The following is a 24,093-nucleotide window of genomic DNA, read 5'->3' on the forward strand; positions in this document are numbered from 1 at the left end:
CACACAAGAAGGAGTTACACAGAAAGAAAAAGGCCCTAAAATGGCTGCAAAAATCGCACCTAACGCACACAGCACAGGGGGAAAAAAAAATAAAGAAGGAAAAAAAAAGTTGACCCACATAACTTGTCTGTTTAGAAAGGCACTAACATGATGAAGCACATTGTGGTAAGCCATAAAATTATTATGAAATCAACTTGCCTGCCAACTAATTTGTAAACATTTGGAAGATGCAATGGGTTGTGAGATGGGGAAAAAGATATGCAAGTAAATGCAAACAAGAGTTCATATAATATTTGCATTCAGTTTCTCTCAAATTATTAATGGAAAAACAACTGGCTAATAAGACTAATCAACAAAAGATGCCAACCATTACAATGAAAGACGTGGAGAAAGCAATTTCCAACAAAATAACGTATCCTCAACTTCCTTTAGGGACAAAAGCAGTTATTTCATAATTAATTGCATGAAACAATGTTAACTGTTTCTCAAGTTGGTTAGTAGTATCTAACCTGCCTAACATAAATAAGAATAAAACTTGCATACAAAATGAGATCAACGTTACTTCATTCTCAGAGAGCCAGAATTTTGCAACAGCCTGGCCAATATTTCAAAAGTATGGTAAGATTTCTTTCTTTCTTTTTTTTTTTTTGGTCAACCATCTCTTAATAGGCATTATGCTAACAGACTTCTCATAAAAGAGTAGAGCATGCATTTGGTATAAGGAAGAATGATGCCAGGGCAATGTGAGCTGTCGAGTGGGTTTTTTTGTTTGTTGTTGGTTTTTTTTTGTGGTTGTTTGTTTTTTTAATTACTAACTAGAAACAACAACAACAAAAGCTAGCATCACGCAGGTCTGCAGGCTCACAGTGTATTTCTGTAGCCACAATTGGTCCTCTGATTACAGCTGGCTATACTGTACCAAGAATGCCTCATAACAGGAGGAGGAAAGACAAACTTTAGTAAAAACCTGATGACAGAGTTAGTGAAACTCTGATGACAGTCACTGAAAGCAAAAAACACATTCACCACACTGTGAAAACTAATCCTTGAAAGGAGTTTACACTACACTTCTTTTATTGGATTTCACAAGCAAGAATGCAACAGAAAGGTTTACTCTGTTTAAATTGAAAGCTTCTATCCTGGGAGTCAGCTAAATCTCTTTGTGTGCAACTGCAAACATCTACCAGAGATCTTTGTATCAGACTCGCCGTGCATTTCACACTGATATTCTTAACAGTTTGTTAGAAAACAACCATTGCCATCAACAGAATGTGGTGCTGTTATATCATACCTTCTGGTAAACTATAGAGCACACGAGGTCTTTAACAGCAGAGAGGGACAGGTCCTGAGCTTCAATGGTGACAGTCTCCCGCGTGAGACCAATCTGCAGAAGGAACGAGACCCCATGCATGGAGCCCCGGGAGTTGGTGAGGCTCTGCGTGCTGAAACTGCCATTGGAGAGGCGGCTGGAGAGTCCTGACAGGGGACTCGAAGACAAACTTGGGGTTTGTGGTGCAGCAGCATGACACGTGGGCGGGGAAAACTTCTGTAAGGATGGGGGAGAAGAGTCGTTTGCTGACATCTGACTTGATTTAAACCGTCGAGATCTCCCTAGTAGTCAAATTCTAAGAAAAATGTGGTCAGTTCTTGGTTTGAAATTAAAACAAGGATAATCTAACTTTCCCTTTCTTCGTTCAGTAAAATGCTCCTGACCAGTAAAACTTGTTCATCTTCCCTTTCATTATGTGCAAGCCAGAAGCTGGAAGTTGCTTCAATTTAAAGGTTCTCTTTCCACAGATCAGCCACAATCAGCTGATCGAAAGCAGACTGCTTTCCTTTAGCACCGGGTCCAGACAAAAAGGGCTTACATAAAGGCCTCAGAGAAATACACCAGCTCTGTTGTTTTATACTTGTCCTTCATTTTTGTGTTAAAAATAAAAAAAAAATAATAAAAAAAAAAGCTGGAAACGCAGATGGAAATAAATGTTGGTCATTCATTAACAGCGTCCTCTCTCAACTAACCCCACAGCCTGTATGCTAAATGCAAATCCATCTTCATGCAGATAGTCTTTCAGAATGAAAAAAAAAAAAAAAGAAGGGTATCCTTAGGCAACAACAGAAGTCCACGTGTCTGATGAATCTCCTCCTTCTTCAGAAGATGTCTGAATTCACAGGACGTGGTCAACTCGGAGATCAGCAAAGGTATCCAACTTCATCTTTATAAAATATTTTAGCTCATGAAATGCAGGAGCAGAATTTCTGAAGACACAAACACATTAAATGTAATCTCTAAATTCACCCAGATAACCTCCAGCATTTTGAAACGTTGTACTCTGCCTGTAGGGAAAAAGATACAGTTATTTCACATGAAATGCAGGAAGTTGCTTTGCCATTAACTCAACTCTGCTTTCAAGCAGAAGAATCACCAGTTCCATTTGCTCAAGTACAGGGTAAACACGTAACATTTTCTCCTTAAAACTTGAAATCAAGTCTCTTTATACTGTGTGAAACACAAAACAAACCAGACTTCATGCTGCCCAATACATCACCACATCTTTTAATTAACAGCAATTTAGAACCATAGAATGGTTTGGGGTGGACGGGACTTTTATAATCACTTAGTTCCAGCCCCCTGCTATAGGCAGGGACACCTCCCTCTAGTCCAGGTTGCTCAGTGCCCCATCTTGAATGCTTCCTGGTTTTGAATGCTTCCAGGAAGGGGACATCCACAACCTCTCTGGGCAACCTGTTCCAGTGTCTCATCACTCTCACAGTAAAGAATTTATTTCTAATATCTAGTCTAAAACTACCCTCTTCCAGCTTAAAGCCATTTCCCCTTGCCCTATCACTACATGCCCTTATAAAAAGTCCCTCCCCAGCTTTCTTGTAGGCTCCTTCAGGTACCGAAACTTAGCAGAGCAGAAAAGAATTAAATAAAAAAAGAAGGGGGGGGGAGTAAACCACAGCTCTGCTCTGTAGGCATATGCAGAGCTGCTGGTAGGTAAGAAAGCAAATTTGTTAAATGCACAGAAACATCCAAAAAACACAATGCCAAGGCTCAGAAAACCTGTATGTAGAATGTACTCAGGATACATTCTAATACTTCTATTGAAAACAGCTTGAAAACAGGAGCAGGAGCACAAACTCTAACTACAGGAGAATTTGCATAGCACACAATAGAACATCAGTTCATTTGAAAAATAAGACTTAATGTAATTATGTCTGACTACAATGGAATTCTGCCACAAACTTTAAAACCAATCACTTCATGACTGAATCCTGGATTTCTGTGATTTTTCATGACCACAGACACCACTACTTGCTACAAGATGCTGTACCATCTGATTCAGCACTTTGAGCACCGGCAAGTCAAATGCTAAAACATCTGCATGCAACCTTATCTGGACCCAAGCAGATCTCCCATATTACAGAATGAAGTGAGTCACATTTGCACTTTAATACATTTGGCAGTGCATTGATTTTTAGCTATAGGATCAACTGTTTAACCATCATATTTACCCTTTAGTGCGAGGTCACTACTACTCTCTGTTCTCACTTATTTTTGCAGAGTTGAGTCAAAACAGGTTAATTAACCAGGACTGTGATTCACGCTTATTAACTTGATCCTAGCCAAATGCATCCAAGATGCTTGAAAATAAACAGCCTCAGATTGCCCAGGCAATGTCTTCAAGGGAAAAAATTATCTGTATATGGTCCAAATACATAGATATTATGTAGCACTCAGTTTTTAAAAGAAGCACAGAACCATACGGGACTCAAAAATTAGTAAGCTTAGATATTTTTCATTCCCTTAAGTACAAAAAATAATTAACAAAAATAAATAAATCAGAGACGTTTTTACTAGAATTAAATGAAATTTTTGAATAGGAGTGCCAGTTTATCACATGCAGTATAAACTATCACAGAAAGAAAATCAACATTTTACACAGGGTGATAGTGATGGGATGAGAAGGAATGGTTTTAAACTAGATGATGGGAGATTTAATAATTAGATGTCAGACGGAAATTATTTACTTAGAGATTGGAGAGGTACTGGCACTGCTGCTGAGAGAAGCTGTGGGTACCCCATCCCTGGAAGTGTTCAAGGCTGGGTTGGATGGGGCCTTGGGCAGCTGAGCTGGTGGGGAACAGCCCTGCCCATGGCTTGGGGGTGGAGCTGGGTGGGCCGTGAGGCTCCTTCCTACTCAAAACTATTCTGTGGCTCTATTCTCACTAGAGCTATGGCTGATAACTGGTAAAGGACTTCATTCAGCAGATAATACACTCCTCTTATTCACCAACATAACAGCTCAACGACTTACTGCCAATGCGTTCTAATAGGTGCATAAAGAAGCAGGGCTATATGAACTGCTGTACTGGAAGGAAACGTCGATCAAAATTCCTAATGGGGCTACAGAAGAGAGAATAAACTGTTACCTTTTGGATTTCCAGCACAGGCATCTACAAAGTAAGACCTACAAACACCCAGGAGCTGCTGGACTGTTGGCAAAGACACCTGAAAGGGCCACTTCTGCCCTAAGGAGCACGCTAACTAGGGTACCCACGAAGGACATAAACAGGAAGAGAATAAGGGCAGCAGTTGTAATACCGAGGTGCTTTTCTCAACAAAGCAGCTTCACAAGCCTTCAGTTTTGCTTGAAGATGACTTACTTTTGCATTCACAGACACCAAAGACAAAAAACACTAAGCCTTAGGGGTAGAACCGAAAACGAGCAATACCTAACCAACACCATAGGAAACGGGAAAGCTGTATGACGTGAGAGGGTCTGCTCTGGGAAATCAGTGCAATCACGCAGCCAAAGCTCAGCTATACCTGCCTCACTGGAACGCTACCTATATTTACCACAAGCGCGATGCATTTGCACGCACACAGCCCTTCCAGACGGCGCACACTCGCACTAAGCCTATCACGGAGCTCATTCCGCTACCGCACAGGACGGGATGGATCCTTCTAAGGAAGGAAACCCCACGGGCGCTGCCCGCTCGGTAGAAGCGAAGCGCGAAGCCGCTCCGGGACGCGAACGCAGACGCGTTCCGCAGCGCACCGACAGGGTGCCGCGCGATCCGCCGCTCGGAGATGATGCGGCCTCGGCCCCGCACGCAGCGCCGTCCCGGCTGGGGCCGCACGCAGCCCCCGGGCAGGGCAGGGCCGTGCCGGCGGCGGCGCCGCTCCCGCGGCGACAGGAACTTTCCGAGTCCGCCTCCGCCCTTCCCCGGCACGGCGGCCCCGCTCCCGGCTCCCTGCCCGTCCGCTACTCCCGGCGCCTCGCGCCCCCCGCCCTCACCTGCCGCGCCGCCGCCCGCCCGAGGGCCGCAGCCGCCCCGCGCGCATCTCCCCCGCCGCACAGCCCCGCGGCTCCCCGCACGCACCAGAGCCGCCCGGGCCGGGCTGCGGCGCGGGGGCTGCCGGGAGCTGTAGTCCCGCCACCCCGCCGCAGTCCGGGGCGCCGCGCGGAGGCGAACTACAGCCCCCGGCGCGCCCCCCGACGGCGGGGCGCAGCCGGCGAGACGGCGCGTGCGCGCTCCTGTCCGACGGAGTTTCCGTTACTTTCCTCGCCCGTGGCGGTGGCAGCCCGGAGTCGCTAACGGGACGGCTCGCCACCCGCAGCCTGTGCCTCGCGTCGCCTCGCCTCACCTCCGCAGCTCCCTCGGCTCCCGCCGTGCCGGAGTACGGCCCCGCGCCGTCCGGCCCCCGTGGCGTTCTCACGGCTCCTCCCGCCGCAGCTCGAACTGCGCCCCGCGCCTCCCTCCCGCGGTCCGCCCCCCACCCCCCGCCCTCCCCCGGCCCTCCATCCGCGCCGCTTTCGGTTCACCTTTCCGGGCGGCGGGTGACGCGGCGCAGCGCCGCCGCGATGTCTCCGCGGCCTCGGACGCGGCCCTTCGGCTCCGCACAGGAAATGCTTGACCGAGTGTGTCACCGGATCGCGCCGGCCTCGCCGCCGCCGCGCTGACCTGGCGGCTCCGAGAGGGTGAGGCCGCTCACCGCTCTCCGCGCTCCCGGTTGGGAGCTGCTGCCTCGCCTCAGCGAGTGGCCGGGCCTGCCGCCGTGCCTCAGCCGTCCGAATCCTTCACCCAAATGCTGTATTCCTGCTCTGTGTTAGTAGTGCTGCATCGCCAGTGCATGTATCTGGAGCAAATGCTGTGTGAAACTGGTTACAAATCAAAACTGTGCTCCAGCCCCGAAGCTTCCTGCAAGAGACAACCCATCATCTCCCTTCTAGCTTTGATTGCATTTCTGTGTACAGCTCTTAACACAATATCCACTATCATCGTCATTTGTCGAAGTTTAAATGATGCATGCGTGGCAGGGAAGCTGCTAACAGAACTTGATAGAACTCTAGCTCTCTGCTCGGCGTGCAGAAGATGAAGAAGCTGATTAGTGCTTTGTCACTTGTGCTGTTTGTAACGAACATTTTTCATTTCCTTCATCTTATGCTCCTGGGGCCTGACCCAAGACTCGCTGCAGCTCAGCAGAGGCTTTCTGCTTACTTCACTCAGTGCAGCTGATTCGGCCTACGTTCCCACTGGAGAGAGTTCACTTGATAAAAAATTAGCCTGAAGCCTCTCACTGAAATCTGGAACTACTTTTAACCCAAACTGTAGCAGCTAAGCGCCCATTCTGCTTTTAACTGGTTTCAAATGCTAAAAAACACCCTGGGACTTTTTAATGGAGGCTATTCCATGAATAGAGGATGTTCTCGCCAAAGTTCTGCACCAGATAACTGAGCAATCCTCATTTCCCTTTTCCTCCTGAACTGGGACTCCCACGCACCAGCACTACAAACAGAGCTCACCCCCACCACCTTGAGTTCCTATGTGTAGCACAGCAAGGAGTCACACTGCACAGCGCTTAAAGCTTCTTGCAATCTGAGTAACAGCCCCACAACGGCCATTTATGGACACTGCCAGATGGACGTTAGGAATTATTACCACAGTCACTGTGCAGAGATTATACTTCTTTGCGGAGAAGCTCAGCTTTGTATCATCCGACCAGGCTGGAGCCATTCAATTTGCTGCCCTAAGCCATAATATCTGCTTTTACAGAAATGAGAACAGAAGATGGATTAGTTGAAATTGATTTATTATAGAACACGGGAAAGCATCCATCAAAACAAAGCAAACAGTTCTAAGTATTCATGCAGCGGTACTTTCTGCTAAATGAATACTCCTAAGCATCCAAAAATGTTCAGTTTGCAAAGATCTCTGAGCAAAACACGTCTGAAAGCAGCTCTGCATGTCAGCAGCTATATATAGAGAAGCACATACAGCTGTGCATATGCCCAATGGAGTCTGTGTGCTCACGCAGCGCAGCATTACAGCAGCACCAGCCCTGGCTGTGCCAACTGACACAACTGTTATGTTTTGAAATGTTTGTGACTCTCGTAATTAGTGATTTCCTGTGGAATTCATTGAAGTCCTTCATCTCTTTCAGAGCCCACATCAGTCTCACAGCTCATTCTCGCTGCGGAGAGCTTTCTCTACTGAACCCAGCTGCTCTTTGCTTTGGTAATTGTTATCTCCTCTAGGTGCAAGATGACAGGAAATACGGGTAACTTATACTGTATTTATTTACTTTTTCAAACCCCATCTTTTCATTCTATACGGGTCACTGTCTGTAATGTAGAAAAGCTGCATTTGGAACAAACTGATTTTTAACTCTGAAAACACATCCTTTTTATCCCAGTTTGAGATTACTTCTATAGCACTGTGTCAGCAAATGGAAACTGAATGTATTCATTTCTGTCCACCAATCTGATGTGTGGAACGTTTGCGTATCATCTGTCTTGGTTACAAAGAAGGCAATGTCCTAGGATAGCTGACTGGACCATTTGTCTGAGAAATTCCATAAGCCTATAGTGCCATGATTATTTTTCACTACTTTTGACACTGAGCTTGCATAGCAAATGTGCCTGTGCGAGATCCACAAGAGCTACCAGAAATGCCTGCAGAAAGAGCTGTTCTTCCCCCCACCACCTCTCACCCCCACCCCACACCCTGTATCTTTAATTGCTGTTGCAGTTTACGGTCTCTTTCCCCCCTAATCCTCTGTTATAGGAGAACTAAAAAAGAATTAGGGGCTCACGTTTGGTTTGGATAAAATCCTGAAATGTGGATGTGCCTCTGAATTACCTCATCGTCTCAGTTTGAGCCCTCAGCTGAACTGTGTCCTAAAATCCACCTCCAGAGAAACAGTGAAAAGTTCAGTACAGGCTTCAAAAACATGGAATCATGCCTTCGATCATCACAACAGCTCAGGCTCTTAGGATGTCCCCAGGCCTTTGGGCTCCTTGTGACACCGGCAACACCGCCCTTTGCTGCAGCTTGTGCTGATCCCCCACTGGTTAGGCTGCCTGGAAATCTCAGCCCACACAACCTACTTCGAGCACTAAATATTAGCTGGACTGAAAGCACTATGAGGGACATCGAATCTCCTCTCCTTGCCTATTAGCTGCAAGAGCCGAGCATCAGAAAGCGCAGGCTCTATTCATACTGCCAGCTGTGCTCCTGGATCTCAGCAGATGGCACTGTCACATCAGCCTGGGCACAGGAAAGAAGCAGCGCACAGATTGTGTTTTCACAGGTAATGCTTGTTTTTCTTCCTATATATACATATATATTCTCTAATTGGTACCTAGCTACATCTATTTGAATTTCAAGTTAATAAACCAAATGAATAAGATAAAAGAGCAGCTAACCACTGACACCTTACCAATTTGGTAGTACGGAGTAGGACTAAACAACACATTTCTCCTTTACAGATCGCTGGAAAACAAATGTTAATTACATTTGTTTGATTGTTTGTTTGTTTAACTTCTTTTTAACTATTTTCTAAACTAGTTACATAATTCTCTTTGCAGAGTTGTGACCTGCTCTGATTTATGCTATGTTGTTATTTGTTATTGCTCTTTGTTTCCTTAGTCTTCTATGTACTGTTAGATGGGAAACTTTGGAGAATCGAATGAGAGGGCAGAGAGGTCTTCGGAAGTGCTAACAGGATGTATTTTGGTGAACTGGCAGCAGAATCACTGAGTACTGTCCCCATTCCTTCTCAGCTTCTGGGCTGAGACATCCAGATCAATGACCTCAAACAATTCCACTCATATTTTAACAAAAACCAGTTTCCCAAATGCCACCATCCCATGCCCCCTGCCTAAATACTTTGGTACAAATTCTCCTCATGTCACTCTTTGTAGAGCTGCTCTGAAAGCATAGGAAGGGCTGCTGCTTCCCTCCGTCTCCCCCACTGCTGTTGCAGTTACACATATGCCTCTGTTCCTACCAGTGGTGAGCACAGGACTGTTTGAACGATTGGAGTAGGGGGGGAGGAGGAAAAGAAGCCTAAGAATATCCTGTTTGACCCCCTTATGAAACTACCACCAATATTTCCCCACTAAGCCCCATCCCTTAGCACCACATCTAAACGTTCCTTGGACACCTCCAGGGACGGTGAGTCCACCACCTCCCTGGGAGCACATTCCAGCACCTGACCACTCTTTCAGAGAAGAAATTTTTCCTGATACCCAACCTGAACCTCCCTCAGATCGCTGTCACTTAGGTTGGTGGGCTTTTGTGTGAGGCTGCTGCCACTCTTTGTAGTCCATGCTGCTCTTTCTTGGTGATCAAATCATTGCCCATTTCTTCCTACGCTGTGGTGGCTTGGTTTTACATTTGGAATGATTTACTAATAAAGATGAGGTATGGAATTTTGTGGGGAAAATGGCATTCCTATACACTAATTTGTTATTTCCCCATCTATGAAATCTTGGTTACAGCCACATTCTTGGTATCCACTTATAAGGGCGCTGACTCAGCAGTAAGAATGTCAGCTGCAGAGAGCCCATCTGTCCACTGTGCAGCAGAGCCACCAGCTTTTCTAGGAAATCTGTGGATCTGATTCAAAGATCTGCAAATGGACAAATGGCTCTGCTTCTCTGCTATTAGCCTCACAGGCGCTTTGAATACTTGCCATGTTGTGCTTTCAGAACGTGGTGTCTCAGAATGAGGCTGGAGAGCAGCAAGAGGATCCTCTCCCTCCTTTATTTCTGCCTTCATTTTAACCTTTTTTCCTTTCAGTTGCATAGAATCATAGAATGTCCTGAGTTGGAAGGGACCCATAAGAATCATCGAGTCCAACTCCTGGCTGCACACAGAACCAGCTAAAAAGGAGCCCATAGAACTGAGCGTTGTGCAGAGAGTCCTTGTACTCCCACAGGATTGGGGCCATGCCCACCATCCTGGGGAGCCTGTGCCAATGCCTGCCCACCTTCTGGTGAAGAACCTTTCCCTGGTAGCCAACCTGAATGTCCTCTGAGGTTTGCCTGAGCATTAAGAATAATGTAATAACTGGAGACTTTGTGGAATTTCTGCAACGCAAAGGTCAGATGTTTTGTACAAAAGCGCAGACCAAGGACAGTGATACCGCCTGACCTAAAGGACTCTCGTGCCGAGAAGCTTGCCTGCTTGTTTTCATCATTTTAATTGACCTGCTACAACATTTCACTTCAGCACGTATTTTCACAGAATCATGGAACCGTTTGAATCAGATGGGCCCCTTAAAGGTCGCCTGGTCCAGCTCTCCCACAGCAAACAGGGACACCTACAGCTAGGTCAGGCCGCTCAGAGCCCAGACCAGCCCGACCCTTCCGAGCCTCCCGGCGGGGCCGCGGCCGGGAGGAGTCCGATGCCGCCGCGGCCGCCTCCCTCCCTCCCTCTTTCTTTCCCGCCCAGCCTCCGGCGCTGCCTCCCCGCAGCAGAGCTGGGGATGGCGGGGCTGGCTGGGGCGCTCTGCCTCGCCGCCGCCGCCGCCTGCCTGCTCCCGGCGCAGGGGCGGGAAAGCGACGCGGGATGGACTCTGCAGAAGGTGGGTCGGGCCGGGCCGGGCCGCCGTGGTCTTCCGCTGCCTCACGGGTCTGTCCTTTGTCGCTCGGCCCGCTGCCGGGGGCGCTGCGCTGAGACGGGACGGGCGGGGTGGGCGCAGGTGAGGGGTGATGGCTGCCCCCGCTCCGGGTGCCGACGGCTAGGCGGGGCGGGAGCAGCTCGGCGCCTGGTAGGGGCTGCAGCCAGCGGCTGCGCTCCTGAAGCCCCGTCAGACTTAACGCCGCTATGGAGACAACGAGCAGCTCTTCCCGAGGGAATTCACGTTGAGCTAGGAGAAAGAGGATGGCGTTGAGATGATGGCAACTACACAGGGATGTTGAAAGCATGCAGTATTTTAGCGTCGTCTAGGGGCCACGCTGTATTCTTCTTCATTTAAAACGCTGTGTGAAGTTGCAGAAAAAAATATATATTCTTGAGGTAATGCTTAAGGAAACAACGTGGTAAAGCCTCTGTTTCTCTGTGCAGCTCTCAGTGGCTGATTACGAAATGCCAGCGTAGCTTCTTAATGAACCAAATCACATGGAACACAGCTGATCGCAGAACAGTGACTTTCACTGAATTAAAGCATTCACGGATTTCAAAAAGGAAAATGATAAAAATCACAGAATCATATTCCTTTAGTCCCCGCTGCTGGGTGGCTGTAGATGCTCACCTGGAACCACGGAGCTCCGCTGACCCCATGCACTGCTCTCTGCAGCCCTCAGCCGGAGCCAGGACAACCTTCACGCATTCTCAGTCACTCCCATTCAGTCCTTGTTCACTTTCCTCTTGATATCATTTACTGCCCATTCAACAGAAGTTGTGGGTTTTAATTCTGGAAATCAGGAGAAATGTTGTCATTCTGTTCTACTCCTGTCATCTCTCTGTCTATATATTTATATACATAGTTATACGTATATATACATCTGTCACATATTAAGAATCTACATTCCTAAACTAGGTGCTAGAGTACCTACGTAAGAATGCATTTAAGACTGTGTGAGGCAGACCTTCAGCTGTGGCAGTGAGCAGACAGCTGTGCAGCCCAGTGCACCCTTTGCATCCCCCTCTGTACAGTGACACACACTGCACCTCATCTCACTCCAATCCTCTGAGCTTCTTCCTCATGATGTAACCCCACTAACCACAGAACCACGGCACTCAAACTCCTCGGCCCCAGCAGGCACCCACCAGGAACCACTTCCTCTTTCTCATCAGATTCTCATCCCTTCTGCTCTTTCTCCCCTGAAGGAAAGCATGAGCCAAAAGCTGGACTCAGGAGTGCACAGCCCACTCCCTCCTGCTCACACAGGGAGGAGGAACCAGCTCCTAAACTTACCAGCCCTCAGAAGAAGAAAGCTTCCATTGGCACTGAGCCGGAAGGTACTCAAATCAGCAGGATAAGTACAGGCTGCTGGTAGAAGCTGCCATTTGTACAGCTTAGTGCAGATGGCTCAATGGCAGCCCTGCCATGAACACACTGCTCTGCTGCCACCCTGCAGCAAACAGACTGAGCAATCCCAAGGAATGAGCCACCGGCACACTTTGCTCCATTCTTCTTTTACTTCACGAATGCCTTTGTAACTCCTTTCACTTCCTAGATTTGAACATATTTTCACCATTATGAGTGAGAATGTATTCCTTTCTTCTGAAGCATTTTCACACATTTGTACTATAACAAAAACATTTATTTGCAAAAGTGTTTCCATGACCCCAGTTACCAGAGAAGCTCTGCTGCTATTCAGCATCCTCACCGAGCCTTTCACTTCTTCAGATGTCCTTCCCACTCCTGAAGCATGCAGTTCTACATCCCCTCTTTCCTCCTAAGCATATCAGTTCTGACATTTCTTTCGTCTTTACCTTTTCTATGTATGTTGAATGGTCCTCACACAAATAACAGCTGGGAAATTGGAATGAGGAGAATTAAATGGTTAATGTATAGTCAAGTCCAGAAAACATCTGTGCTGGTATCTGCTTTGCTCAACACAAACTAACGAAGGAAGAAAGGTGACAAGTTGTGAGACAGCCTTTTTTTTTTTTAAAACCATATTTGTCTATCAGGGTAACTAAAATAAAAGGTAATTACAGGAACTGCAGAAGGTCCCAAGGTCAGCATGCTTGCTGACCAGGTAAGGAATGATTTTCTGCAGTCATTTTAGACAGAGATTAAACAATGCATGTGAGGAAGCAGGGAAGAAAGAATGATTTTTAAATTTTTTTGTTAACACATTCAGTGTTGAAGTGAGATTAAATGCATCTAATAAGATATCAGCTCAATACACCAGCAGCCCAAAAGCAACTCCACAGTTAAGCATTTGTAAGACAGGAAAAGAATAAAATAGAAAATACCATTCTCCTGCACTATAAACTGTGGTTCTCTCCTGCTCCTGTTTCTCTGTCTTTCATTTTCTGAAAAAAGGATGAGGTACACAGGGCAGACTGAAGAATGGCAAGTTTCATCAACCCTGTATGGCAGTTCTGAGCAAAGCATGAGCGAATACAGCAAGGTATATCAATGGGAGAAGGGACCAGAAGGAATTCCCTGTGACAGAAATACAGAATGGGTAGGATACAAATATCCTATGATAGTACCAATCATGTTTATCTATAAAACCAAGAGTGGCTCAGGCAGTTCCTGAGAAGACAACCGCTGGAATCTGAGTAGGTTCAAACGTGGTGCCCAAAGAGCACTTGAGATGTCCTCGGATTTCCCGCCTGGCATTCAGCTGTTGCTCCAAGACATCATAAGGCTCATCCCTGATGGATTTGCCAGCCCCACAGAGATGCGACAGGTATACTAGGGCATTTCAAATAGTGCCAAAGATTCATCCCTAAGCAAGAGAACAGGACTTGGGAAGTAGCTAACATTGCTGGCTGTCATCACAAGAGAGAAGTTGCCACTTCTGAGGTTAACTCAAGGCTAACAACACTGATATGGACCTGAGCACACTCTGAAAGCGCTACACTGCACCGTGCAGTCACACCAACTCCACCCCTGCGGGTAGAGCCATGATAGCACCAGTCTTCTAGGACTGAGCTGGCTGATGCATTTGTTCGCAGTGCTGTGCCCTGTAATGTGCATAGACCATAAAGCTAAATATTATTGCTGCCAAAATAAGGCTTGTGGGGTTTGTCACAAAGAAATCTTTACTCAAAGGAGGCACTGTTGAGGACATGACTGTAGAATACATATAATTAAGATATCAGAAAAGAGAACCCAATAAAAGGCAGAGTTTGGTTAGTAGGTAAACATCTCTCCCATGTTCTTAGTATTAGTTTATTTTACATGGAACTCAGTGCTAGAAAAGCCACAGAACCTAAAAGTGTCTTTTTCTAAATTTTTGTCAGAAAACCTTTTTCTTAAAATAACTGTCAGTAAACCAAAATAGCCCCATATACTGAAACATCATTTACCATAATTCTGAAGACTATGGTTAAAAAATTTCAGTAACAGTTGCAGCAATCTTTCCTTTTTCTCTCCAGTATTCTCATCAACCAAGTATTTTACATCCTGATGCTATCCAAAATGTTGCAGAAAAAACAGATGTTTCTGAAATGTGGGAGAATGATTTGCGCCCCATCCTGATAGAAAGATACCCAGGGTCACCAGGAAATCACGCCGTAAGACAGGTAAGGAAACAGTACTGCAAACCTCTAAGCACACCGGTAAAGCCTGTTAGGGACCACAAAGGGACAAGTTCCCCTCATACAGATGAACCTGATCGTTGTGTTGGTGCAGACCATGCAGAGCCTACAAAACACGGGCTGCACTTCAGCTAGCATTACTTCCCAGGGCTGCATGGCAAGAGGAAAGATTAACTTCAGGTTTCAAACTAAGAAGTTGACCCCAAGTCTGGTGATTGAAGTATAACACAGTGCTTGTCCATTTCCTCACACGAGCAGGATTTTGGTGGTTCAAACACCTGGAATCCTACACATCCCCACTCTTTGTCCTGGAGAGGTCCTGTTAGAGTTGATTCATCCATCCAGGTGAGCCTTGGAAGAATCAGAGAGGTCCACGCAGTGGGCAGCCTAGATAGGCAGCACAGCAGCAAGATAGTGCTGGGCTAACACAGCCACATCGTACTTGGCCCCAGGCTGGTGAGAGCTCCAGCATGCTGTGCTTCAGCCACAAGGATTCAGCACGAGTAGGCTCTCACAGAGCAGGCATCTCCAAGGCTGTGTGCCACACTCACTCCTACTTATATCAGCCAGCCCAGAGGCTGAAGCACTGGCATGGCCCAGTTTACTTAGAAGGTATTTGCAACATCTCAAGAACCATCATCTACCTTTTAGGAAGCAACTCAACAGCTCCAAGATACCCCTATCTACAATAAGCTTATTTGCCACTCTACAAATGGTAGGTGAGGAAAATGCAGCTTTTTTATACTGGTTGTTTCTATACATTTAGTTTTGTGGTTTCCTTAGTCATACACTAGAAGAAAGCCAACTAAAAGGGAAAAAGTAAGAAAAACAAACAAACAACAGGACAGCCTGGAATAGAAAACCACAAATTACATTCAAAAAAAAGGATCATTTTGTTACAAGGTAACAGCATATATTGCAGTAGACTCCCAGGGAAGAAAAAAAATCCTCCCAAGACAGGGAAAAGCATCAGACTCTTGGAAGAGAGAGGGCAGTTCCACTTACAGATAGTGCACTCTGGGAACTTCATCCAGGCTTACATACTCCTCTTAATCTTTAACAGAAGTCCTTTGCTCTGTTGATGTAGTCCTGCAGATGGTGGGTAGGCCATATGATGCCATAAAAGCTTCCAGAAGGTGACCACAAGCAAAATGGAAGTTTCTTCTAACACAGAATTTATGGCAGCATTCTCACTGACTTCACTGAGAGCAGGATAAGCCCTCAAAGCCTATTTTCTTATTTCCCTTAGAGGCTTTTGCTAATGTTTATTTAGAAAGAGAGGAATCTGCCTTGAAGAAGCACTCTAGGGACACATAAAAAAATCAGTTGCTCAGAGATGGCCCTCTAATAAGAGTCAGTCAGAATTCTGTACTAAGTACAGTCTGGGTAGTTAGATTTATTCTCTTTAACATGAAGCTACCTAAAAATGAATCATCTCTTACTTAGGTTCGCTGTATCAATTTTTATGAAGGGTCTCATTTTTAAGACATTCTGAAATGCTTCGTTTGTTCTGTTTGACAGGCATCAGACTGCTTTTTATAGCCTCGCAAGCAACTTATGCCACTTGAAAGGCAAATTTCTCTTAGAAGGTAAAAATACCAACATTTTTAAAAAACCCCAATATTTTGCTTACAGATACTATACATAGCAATTGCCAAAATAGCTGCAAGTTCTCTGCAGCCAGTTTTGACACCTAAGGACACAACTGAGTTTATATTTGAACATTGTATCAATCCTAATTACTCCTGGAAAAGTCTGGCTTAGAGACTTTAGAGGTCAACACCTCAACACATCACATTGATGGGCTCTAAGCTATCTCAAGACTCCAACTGCAAGGGACAAAACGGAGAGACGAAAAGTGAGTGAGCCAGTCAGAGGGTAGGCTAAAGCAGTGAGGATGATGCTTATTTTACACAGTGGCATTATTATAATAATTTTTGCTATAAGAGTAATCTATTAAAAACACCAGAAATAAGCTTCGGTGCCACTATTGCTAATTAGCTACTGATAATTTGTCTGCAGTATCTTTTCTTCAGCAATATTGATCTGGTATATATACACACGTATATATTTAATTGCAGCACATCAAGCAGCGCCTTCAAAGACTCCAAGCTGGTTGGGAAATTGAAGAAGATACCTTTCAGAAGTACACACCCTATGGGTATCAAACATTTTCAAATATCATCAGCACTCTCAACCCCTCTGCAAAGCGCCACCTGGTCCTTGCTTGTCACTACGACTCAAAATTCTTTGGCCCACAGTGGCATGGAAGAGTGTTTGTGGGAGCAACCGACTCAGCTGTGCCCTGTGCCATGATGCTGGAGCTGGCACGTGCCCTGGACAACAAGCTTCAGTCCATCCAGGTAGTTGGCTTGGTTCTTTCTCGTATGGTTTTGCAATAGCAATAGACCTGAGGGTATTTCCATGCTCTCCCTTTTGGTCTGTGTCTGATTCTTTGGTCACTGCGCCTATAGGAAAATTCCCATCATATTCCAGAGGAACTGAACAGAGACCTGTACACGTGTGCTTTAGTACACGATAACATTACAAGCTCACATGCAAAGTGTGAGTATCTTTATACACTACATTAAAGCAATTTACACATGGAGAACACACTTAATAGACTTAATGAGATATAATTCTTTGTTATACAGAATCCTATCCAGCCATTCCTACCCTATTAAGTAAAGCACTATGTTTCTTTCTGAATGATGCATTTTTTAAGTCTCCCTGATGTACTGGGAGACAGCTGAACTGATTGCTGTGGAGGAGTTACACTGTCACATGCCTCCAGCCCATAACAACTTCAACATTTTCTTCCTGTTTTCCTTTATCAGTTTGAATCGTTTATTCGTTAGATGAACGACAGCAATCTGAGTGGAGGAATGCAGACAAGTAACACGATCACATTATCAGTCTCTGACCACAGGAAAATTTGCTTCCCAGCACTGCCACTGCTGGGCACAAAAATCTCTCGGAGCTATTTCACAGACTTACGAGTGCCATCTACTGGCTCGGTATTTACTATTGACAGAACGCTCGCCAAACACCAACAGATTTCCACAGGAAGCTTCCTCAAACGTTTTGCTAACTAGTGGAACGCACTCAGTTCGGGTATTGAGATCAGCTGTTTGCAGTTGTCTCCAGAACTGATTTGGCGCCTTCTGACATTAGAAGATTTAAAAATTGAAAGACTAAGGATATGCCATGGGTTTTAGCTACAAAAATGAAGGACACGTGCAGACTCCATTTACAAGCTTCATTTAGAATAAGCCTGCCTGTTACTTAGGAACAACCAGTATGCCGATTTAAAGATTGGAATTTTTTTATTTTATTTTTTTGGCAGGTAATGCATTATTTCTTGATTAAGTTTTCATTAAGGTGACGGCATTTGACAGAAAAGCAATCCAATTACTTTGCACAGACCATCACTCGTACAGCCCATTAACAAAATGTACTTTGGGACCCATCTGCTTAATCCATTAGCAGTAACCTTTTTGCTCTGCTCACAGCAGCATAGCAGACTTTGGTATGCTTTCAGCCAAATCTATTTATACTTGAAACTGTGATCTTTATCTTGACGTTTCTTCAGTTATACAAGAGTAAGTTTTCAAATTAAAAGGGCAACGAGATCTCTTTACATTATCCAGATCTAGGAACACGTTAAGCACTAATAATAATGGCAAATACTGCTTTCTAGAATTCAGATTGTGTTAATGCCGTTTCCTCCAAAATGTAATGAAAACAACTGCTATCAGAAGAGGTCTGTTCCATGTGAAGGACAAAGGGCAGCAAGGCAGTGCCATTAGAAAAATCCATACATTGCTGTGGGCATAATCAATAATCATCTTGCCTACATGAGCAACATTTTATAGAGGTTTTCCTCTATTGTTTGCATTGGATCAGCTCCAGCCAGTTGGGAATTGTGGCCCATACAGGACGTGACTGCTGCCAGTGACCCCACCTTTTTAACCACATCATGCAATCCCATTTGAAGAAAAAAATATTCATAGAGGGGTTAAAATATTCACAGCAACTGCCAACATCACAGTTTCCATATAGCGGAGCTGAGCTGGGTTTAACCATGCTGTAAGTTATTAGGAAGCGCTGCCAGAGCAAACAAGTCTTCAGTTAGTAAACAGAAAAAAAAAAAGAAGGCTCCTTCTGCCTTGAGAAGGAATTTCACACAGATGTCTCCTTTGTGACCTTAAATACAATAATCATGTATATATTCTCAACAGTTTCACTGTTGTGATATTGTTGGTGGCCAAAGAGGAGGAGTGTATCTATTCCTCTCTTTGGTTTCAGGGTAAACTTACCTGAATGACTGCAAGTATCCCTGAAGAAGAAGAAATTATTATTCTCATGACTGACTGCTCTTTGTTCCTCAACGAACCATAAACCTTTCATAATTCATCTCCACTGCAGAACTGTAGCAGGAATACTATTCCCTTTGGGGCACTGTCACAGTATTAGCACTCACCTCAGATGCTGTTGCTGACGTGTCTCCTCTGCCGCTCGAAACAATGTCCTGGCTACCTGGTTTTGTAGACCTTTCTCAAAATACTCAGCTCACATCCACTGAAGCCAAAAAGAAAACTTTCACCCAGAACCAAAAATCATGCCAGGGTGGGGGATGTGTCATCGTGCTAGATTAATAAGTAATAATAATTGATCACTATGTCACCATGACATGTTTGAGATTAATGGCCATAGGAAGGCTTGTATACAGTACCCTGAAGATACACCCATACCAAAGGGGCTTATCTGACTGCAGTATTCTTTCTTTACACAATGCTCTGGTCAGAATCAGTTCTGTCACCTTTTACTTCTTCCAACAGACAAGCTCAACATCAAGACCAGACCTTTCACTTCAGCTTATCTTTTTTGATGGAGAAGAAGCTTTTGTCCGGTGGTCCCCTTCTGATTCCCTCTATGGGTCTCAACATTTGGCTCAAAAAATGGTATCTACTCCACATCCACCGGGTTCAACCACCACAAATCAACTCCAGGGGATGGTAAGTGTATTCACCTCCATAATGAGTAATAGCAAGCTGCAATTGTTTAAAATCAATTAGGCCAAATACCCAAGAAGCCAAGAACCTCACCTAAACTAACTGAGGCAAGCTTGTGAAAAATTTAGACACGCTAAAATACAGAGCTGGCAAGAGCTTTTCAGGTGGACCAGCACAAAACTCAATGCAAGTATGTGAATTTGTAGAAAAAAAATGCAATATTCAAATTTACTACAATATAAACTAGGGCACCTACCTCCTTCAATAGAGATTCTTTAACATGATCAGTAAAGAGCAAAGAACTAATAAGATTCTTTGAAGAAAAAAAAAAAAAGCCCCCCAGCTCAGCCTTGGTGTCAGACATCTGAGTTATAGCAAGCTCTCTGGGTTGCCCTTTGATTCCTACAAACATTTTGTCATCTCCTCCCTTCTGGTTTCCCAATTCACTGCTCAGTCAGTCCTTCTGTCACTCCATCTTGTGACTCATACAATGTCTTTCCCTTGACAGACACTATTCTACAGGGAAGAAGTAATTTTCTCTTTTTTCTCCCCACGTAACATATTCTTTTAAAGGGATGTAACACAGACTGTAAGCAAAGTAACACAGCCTTTTTCAGAAAGAGGACTGGACAAACAGTCTGTCCCTCCTTCTTGGAAAGGCAGCAAGATGGGCAAGATTGGGTCTGAGTAGGGTTCTGCTAATGCGTTCTTCTCAGGTACTGTGGTAGAAAAGCCAGATCTTTGTCAGGAGCTGTCAGTGACCCAGTCATGATCTGCACAGGAACCAAGAGGTTTCATTGCTGCTGCTGGTGATGGTGGGTAACTTTAAGAATACTCTGCTAAAGATTCTTTCTTCTGTAGGATCTGCTGGTACTACTGGATTTAATTGGCGCACCAAACCCCGTCTTTCCCAATTATTTTCCAAACACTAGCCGATGGTTTCAGAGGCTTCAAGCAATTGGTAAGGAGAGGGGCATGGGCTCTTAATTTAAAGATTTAGGATATAGTTTTCAAAGGAGAAAGCCATGTAAATCAGATCTTTAGATTACTTTTCTGGTTTACAGTTCTAATATTTAATAATGCAAAAGTTAAATTTGGTGCATCTTCAATATTGATATCTTCATACTGGTTTAATTAATAAAATAACTATGATTCACAGACACTTGGAAAACATGACTCTGGTGGCCACTTTGTGACTCTTGAGCTCTGCTTCACTTCTGTGTTTTAGTTCTCATTTCTGTAAATCAGTGGTAACAGCATCAGCCTTGGGGTCTTCTAAGTACTAAACAAATGCAAAAGACAGTCACCAGCTTCTTTTTGTTGCTTAATGGAAAAAGCTTCCACAAGAGAGGAAAAATTTATTTGTGCTAACATGCCTCATATTGCCCAAAAGCTGTAACAGTCACTTCCGTCGTGAATTACAGAGCAGAAGCTACATGGTATGAATCTGTTGAAGAATCACCTTGATGAAACACAGTATTTCCAGAATAATGTACATCGAGGCTTGGTTGAGGATGACCACGTTCCATTTCTATTGAGAGGTACTGGCAATTCTAATACTGCTTTTAAAATACAAGTTTAGTAACAAAAGCTCCATTTAGTAAATAAACAGATGCATATGAACTTGTTTTTTTCCAGCTTATTTGAGGCTTCAAACTCCAATGTTACACAGGCTGAGTCATAGCTTTGAAAAACAGAGGAAAAGCAGAGATAGAACCATCCTTACCATCATTTTGTATGTGCACAGCTCCAACGGCACAGAAATAATGGAAATTTCTGCCAGCACTACAGTGTTCCGCAAAGATGAGTAACTGACCCAATGGGCTATCTCTACACACCGCACCAGCCTGCTGCTTACTATTTCTAGAAGCAGCAAGACACACAAAAGGGCTGCATTTGCAAAGATCACAAAAGTCTCTGAAGACCTTTTGGCAAACTTACAGTCATGCTCACAATTACCTGTTGAAGTTTGAAGGCACTAACTCCTGCAAAAGCTAAAATATTCAAGTTAGACTCTCATTTACTAGAGCAGAGATGGGAAAGGTGTATATAGTAATCAGAATAGCAAAGGACACAATATGCCTGATGTGCATTAAGTGCATACATGAAATTTTCCCCACCCAAGATCTCTCCCAGCAGACACCTACACCACTGGCTCCATGTTCATTCTTTTCTTTTGGGAAGCAGCCAAAGAAAGGGAAAGTGGTTACATTAGTGCTACCCAACTTGCACAGCTACAGGTTGCTGATTAAAGCTCTTGCCCAAGTGCAAGATGTGGATTTGATGTTCAAGTACAGCACCTTCTAAACAAAGGTGAGCCACAGAATAGCAAATTATAGCACATTCTTCTAGTTGAAGCTAGCCACTATACAACAAGGACTACAATAGTTGCATTGCTAGAGAAGGTCAAAAGGAAAGTAATACAAATTCAAAGCCGCTACTTAGGAAATCTGCATAGGAAATAAGGGAGTACTTCCATATCCAGATCTTATGTTTACGTCTGCGTGTGATCTACAACTACTGAGTAATGCTGAATCAGTACACAGCTCTGCAAGCAGACGAGTGCAGTCATACCTCTGCACTTCTAAGTGAGCACTCCTTTAACTGAGCTGCACTTACAGTCTCTTGTTCAATGGATTTTCGGCTCCATGCGTCCTTCATTTCTGCAAGGCAAGACTCAGCTCCAATAAAATACATGCAGCTACCACATACATATCCAGGGACATAAGAAAATCCACACGGGAGAAACTGGTCAGGGACTACACCTCAAAACCTTTTCTAATGACATAAACAGCACCCAGTGAAAATAAAGATTCCTCTTTGTGGTAGCTGGCTGAAAAATGAGGAAAAGCAGCAAAACAGGAAAGATGCTGGAGAAAAACAATGCTCCACCACCGTCCTGAAAGAAAGATCAGGAAACAGCTGAAAACAGCTGAGTTAAGTTCTTTTATCTAGAAGCTGCATCATATATCAACATACTAGTGGTTCATATCTATCGATACACACACACACACACACACCGAGTAAAGAAGTCCCTTAAGAGTGTAAATCCTTTTATCTGAGGATAACAATGGTTCTGTTTTCTGAGAGAAAAATACAGGCATTCTAATTTACCACTTAAGGAGAGGACTAGAAACTACTTCAAAAAAAAGTGCTGAATCCTAATAGTGGCATAAGAACATAGTAATTGGGAGCTGCAGTGGTTTCTCTACCCTTCACTAGTTCCTAAACACAACTTGAACCACTACAATGCATGGAATCCAGAAAAAACAAAGGGGGCAGTAGTTGAGTACAACTACTAGCTGTAGGTACTTTAAAAAATAAAGTGCTTGAAGGAGGGTATTGATTTTAGGAAGCAAATAGTGAAATGGATGGGTTGTAGCCACAGACATTCAAAAAAAAAAAAAAAGATTGTAGGACTGCAGTGGTATACACTCCTCTAGAAAGTGAATTGAGTAGTTATCTGACTGTCAATAAGCAGTGATGTATCAACTTACTTCACAGTTTCCAAATTTGTTTCCAAATTTCACTTTGTTCCTCATAGGGGTTCCAGTCCTACATCTGATCCCATCCCCTTTTCCTGAAGTATGGCACACTATGGAGGACACTGAAGAAAACCTTGACCAAACCACTATTGAGAACCTCAGCAAAATCCTCCAGGTGTTCGTACTGGAATATCTAAACCTGTGACAGAAATGTTGGCTGCAAATCTTATTTCATTTTAAGTGTTGTTTGCTCACCTTCACTTCTGTTATTTAATTACATCAGAGTGCACTGAAGCCAAGCAAAATACGGTGATAGCTCTTGTTACACTGATTACTGGTTCTGTTGTTCCCAGCTCAATGTTCCATATAAAGAAATAAAAGATGGCATTAAATAAAAATTAGTTTCAGCTCAGAAATAATTTGATCTTTCAATGTCTTACCTCTGAATAGACCAAAATAAAATTCCAGAGTTTTCCCACACTGTTATCACCGTTTTTATGTCACACATTAGGATCCCAGTAGGGGATGTCTTCAGATGTGGTCAGCTCAAATATTTTTTTTATAAGGTGTTACCAATTTCAGCAGCCTTCAGCAGTGGAAATTTTTTTAACACATTACCAAAAAAGGCAAAAATCACATTAAAACAAACTTTGCTCTGGGCTGAACCAAATCACATGATCATGAAATCAGCTGCAAGAACTCCTGACACACAATAGGGATTTGTTACTCTCTCTTCTCTTCTCTCCTTCCCTTAAGGGAGAGGCTGCAGGGCCACCAGGAAACAAGAACATAGCACAAAAATCAATTTTCTCCCAGTTGTTTCTGGATACTTTTTGATGGAGAAGCTGGTGGGGAGTGAGAGCAGTGGTAAGGGCTGTGGGGACTTCCACTGTGCTTCAGCTGCACACAGAACAGGCGCTGTGTGGGAGCAATGACCAAACACAGTGTTTGTGCACCTCAGAATCATTCACAATTTGATCCAAAGTAATAGGAAAACTTTGTAGCACAGATTACATCAGGAGTAGCCATACTATGAACGTGATCATTTTAAAAGCTGCAGTTTTACGTAG

General features: G+C 44.3%; 2 protein-coding genes and 1 long non-coding RNA gene across 9 annotated transcripts in view; 1 reads left to right on the plus strand and 2 right to left on the minus strand.

Moving 5' to 3' along the window:
- The window catches only part of PRKD3 (protein kinase D3), a 44,720-nt gene extending 38,763 nt beyond the window's left edge, over nt 1–5,957 (minus strand). Inside the window, exons 1-2 of one of the 4 annotated variants that reach the window (XM_085219567.1) lie at nt 5,835–5,957; nt 1,292–2,337 (exon numbers count right to left, since the gene is read on the minus strand). In XM_085219567.1, the coding sequence (XP_085075693.1) occupies nt 1,292–1,582 (291 nt within the window). In that variant the 5' untranslated portion in view covers nt 1,583–2,337; nt 5,835–5,957. Of the gene's footprint in view, nt 1–1,291; nt 2,338–5,306; nt 5,514–5,656; nt 5,768–5,834 lie in introns of those variants that run through there. The other 3 variants (XM_085219566.1, XM_085219565.1, XM_085219568.1) reach the window with 3 other exon arrangements.
- A 407-nt stretch (nt 5,958–6,364) lies between these two features.
- Nucleotides 6,365–23,442, plus strand: QPCT (glutaminyl-peptide cyclotransferase). 4 transcript variants are annotated; one of them, XM_085219577.1, is made up of 8 exons: nt 6,365–8,602; nt 10,096–10,882; nt 14,362–14,508; nt 16,605–16,886; nt 19,365–19,541; nt 20,400–20,499; nt 20,963–21,079; nt 23,083–23,442. In XM_085219577.1, exons 2-8 carry the CDS (start codon nt 10,547–10,549, stop codon nt 23,226–23,228), a joined length of 1,305 nt encoding a protein of 434 aa, XP_085075703.1. In that variant the 5' UTR covers nt 6,365–8,602; nt 10,096–10,546; the 3' UTR covers nt 23,229–23,442. The 4 variants fall into 4 exon arrangements, with proteins under 4 accessions (XP_085075703.1, XP_085075702.1, XP_085075701.1 ...); XM_085219576.1 differs by lacking the exon at nt 23,083–23,442 and adding an exon at nt 21,177–23,076; XM_085219575.1 differs by lacking the exon at nt 6,365–8,602 and adding an exon at nt 12,130–12,261 and having other exon boundaries at nt 10,547–10,882.
- Nucleotides 10,881–13,326, minus strand: LOC146544931 (uncharacterized). The gene is made up of 3 exons (XR_014882122.1): nt 12,218–13,326; nt 11,552–11,713; nt 10,881–11,167 (listed from the first exon to the last, which is right to left on the minus strand). It is a non-coding gene; the product is annotated as an uncharacterized LOC146544931 (long non-coding RNA).
- Nucleotides 23,443–24,093: the final 651 nt, after the last annotated feature.

This window comes from Meleagris gallopavo, chromosome 2 (assembly GCF_905368555.1).
Source record: "Meleagris gallopavo chromosome 2, MGAL_WU_HG_1.1, whole genome shotgun sequence".
NCBI lineage: Eukaryota > Metazoa > Chordata > Aves > Galliformes > Phasianidae > Meleagris > Meleagris gallopavo.